The sequence below is a fragment of the Galeopterus variegatus genome, unplaced genomic scaffold (assembly GCF_000696425.1).
Source record: "Galeopterus variegatus unplaced genomic scaffold, G_variegatus-3.0.2 Scaffold14389, whole genome shotgun sequence".
NCBI classification, from domain to species: Eukaryota; Metazoa; Chordata; class Mammalia; order Dermoptera; family Cynocephalidae; genus Galeopterus; species Galeopterus variegatus.
Genome location: NW_007740500.1, coordinates 25,413 through 27,608, shown reverse-complemented (window position 1 = coordinate 27,608; position 2,196 = coordinate 25,413). Strand labels below are relative to the sequence as shown.

The 2,196-nt window shown below is 42.3% G+C and overlaps 1 protein-coding gene across 1 annotated transcript; it reads left to right on the top strand.

The window, feature by feature from the left end:
• Positions 1 to 806: 806 nt before the first annotated feature.
• On the top strand, positions 807 to 1,779 carry LOC103581955 (olfactory receptor 2AE1-like). Its single transcript, XM_008563655.1, is given in 3 exon segments — positions 807 to 1,152; positions 1,155 to 1,709; positions 1,712 to 1,779. Coding segments are annotated over 3 exon segments (927 nt in total). The 5' UTR covers positions 807 to 848.
• The last annotated feature ends 417 nt before the right edge of the window (positions 1,780 to 2,196 follow it).

The window sequence follows — 2,196 nt, the reverse complement described above, 5'->3', positions numbered from 1 at the left end:
CTCAGGCTCGCTCTGTCCTCTGGCACGCCTGCTCCAGACCCGTCGCCATCTTGAAAACCCTTTGTTGGGCATTTGTATGTCTTTCTTTGAAAAATGTCTATTCAGCTCCTTTGCCCATTTTTAATTGGATTATTAGGGGTTTTTTTTACTGTTTGAGTTCCTTATATTAATATCCTCTGGATATTAATCCTTTGTCAGATGTACAGTTTGCTAATATTTTCTTGCATTCTGTAGGCTGTCTTTTCAGTCTGTTGATTGTTTCTTTTGCTGTGCAGAAGCTTTTTAGTTTGATATAATGCCATTTGTTTATTTTTTCTTTTGTTGCTTGTGCTTTTGGGGTCTTATTCATAAAGTCTTTGCCCAGCCCTACTTCCTGAAGTGTTTCTCTTATGTTTTCTTTTAGTAGTTTTATGGTTTGGAGTCTTATATATAAATCTTTAACCCATTTTGAGTTGATTTTGGTATATGGTGAGAGGTACTGGTCTAGTTACATTCTTCTATATGTGGATGTCCAGTTGTCCCAGCACCATTTATTGAAGAGGCAGTCTTTCCTCCAATGTGTATTCTTGGTACCTTTGTCAAAGATCAGTTGACTGTAAGCATGTGGGTTGATTTCTGGGTTCTCTATTCTGTTCTATTGGTCTGTCTATTTTTATGTCAGTACCATGCTGTTTTGGTTACTATAGCTTTGTAGTATAATTTGAAGTCAGATAATGTTAGGCCTCCAGGTTTATTTATTTATTTATTTTAATCAAAAGTTGCTTTTTTTCAGGCATGCTAGACCCCAGTATTTCTAGTGTCACACGTCATCTCCACTCCCTGTTTCCCCAAGGACTTAGAAAGGGGATATGTGGCAGAGGGACCAGACCTCCCTGGAAGACTTCATTCTTGAGGGGCTCTTTGATGACTCCCTCACCCACCTCTTCCTTTTCTCCTCGACCTTAGTGGTCTTCCTTATTGCAGCCAGTGGCAATACCCTCACCATTCTCCTCATCTGTGCTGATCCATGGCTCCATACACCGATGTATTTCCTGCTCACCCAGCTCTCCCTCATGGACCTGATGCATGTCTCCACAACCATCCCCAAGATGGCTGCCAACTACCTATCTGGCAAGAAGTCCATCTCCTTCATGGGCTGTGCAACCCAGCACTTCCTCTGTCTCTGGGTGGTGCTGAGTGTCTCCTCCTAGATCTCATGTCCTACGACCACTATGTTGCCCTCTGTCATCCACTGCATTATACTGTGCTCATGAACAGAAAGGTGGGAATGATGATGGCTGTCATGTCATGGTCGAGGGCATCCATGAACTCCCTAATTCACACCTTGATCTTGATGCACTTCCCATTCTGTGGGCCTCAGAAAATCCACCACTTCTACTGCGAGTTTCCAGCTGTGGCGAAGTTGGTCTGTGGTGACATCAGAGTTTATGAGACCACGGTATACATCAGCAGAATCCTTCTTCTCCTCCTCCCTATCTTCCTGGTTTCTACCTATGTCTTTATCCTCCACAGTGTCATTCAGATGCGTTCAGCTGGGAGCAAGAGAAATGCCTTTGCCACTTGTAGCTCTCACCTCACTGTGGTGTCCCTCTGGTTTGGTGCCTGCATCTTCTCATACATGAGGCCCAGGTCCCAGCGCACTCCATTGCAAGACAAAGCTGGTTCTGTGTTCAATAGCATCATTACTCCCACACTGAATCCTCTGATTTATCTCTCAGGAATAAGGATGTAGCTAAGGCTCTGAGGAGAGTGCTAAGGAGAGATATTATCGACCAATGACTGTGATTATAGTTGCCCCAAGTATAGAGTGGAATGGGATAGCCTCCTTAAATTGGTCTGGATAAACCTCTAAGATTTTTCAGGGATTAGATCTCTCATGCTCTTTGACTATTGCAAGAATGACGTGGTTAATACACAGTTCCACTATTCTAACTTGGTATCAGGCATCCAAGCACCATGAAGTACATTTCAGTAAGCCTTAAGAGAATTGGGCAAAAACTTTTAAAAATTCCTTTAAAAGGAGACATATAAAGGCCAGTGACACTGTGAAAAAAGATAGTAAGATAAAGGCATCAAGGCTCTTTTCCACTATTATTTTCATTAACAAAAACATATAAAGCATGCCACCAGAGAGTATTTATGGAATGTAAAATTGGAATGTGTTGCTTAACATTGGAAGCATAGGAAACAAAGGGC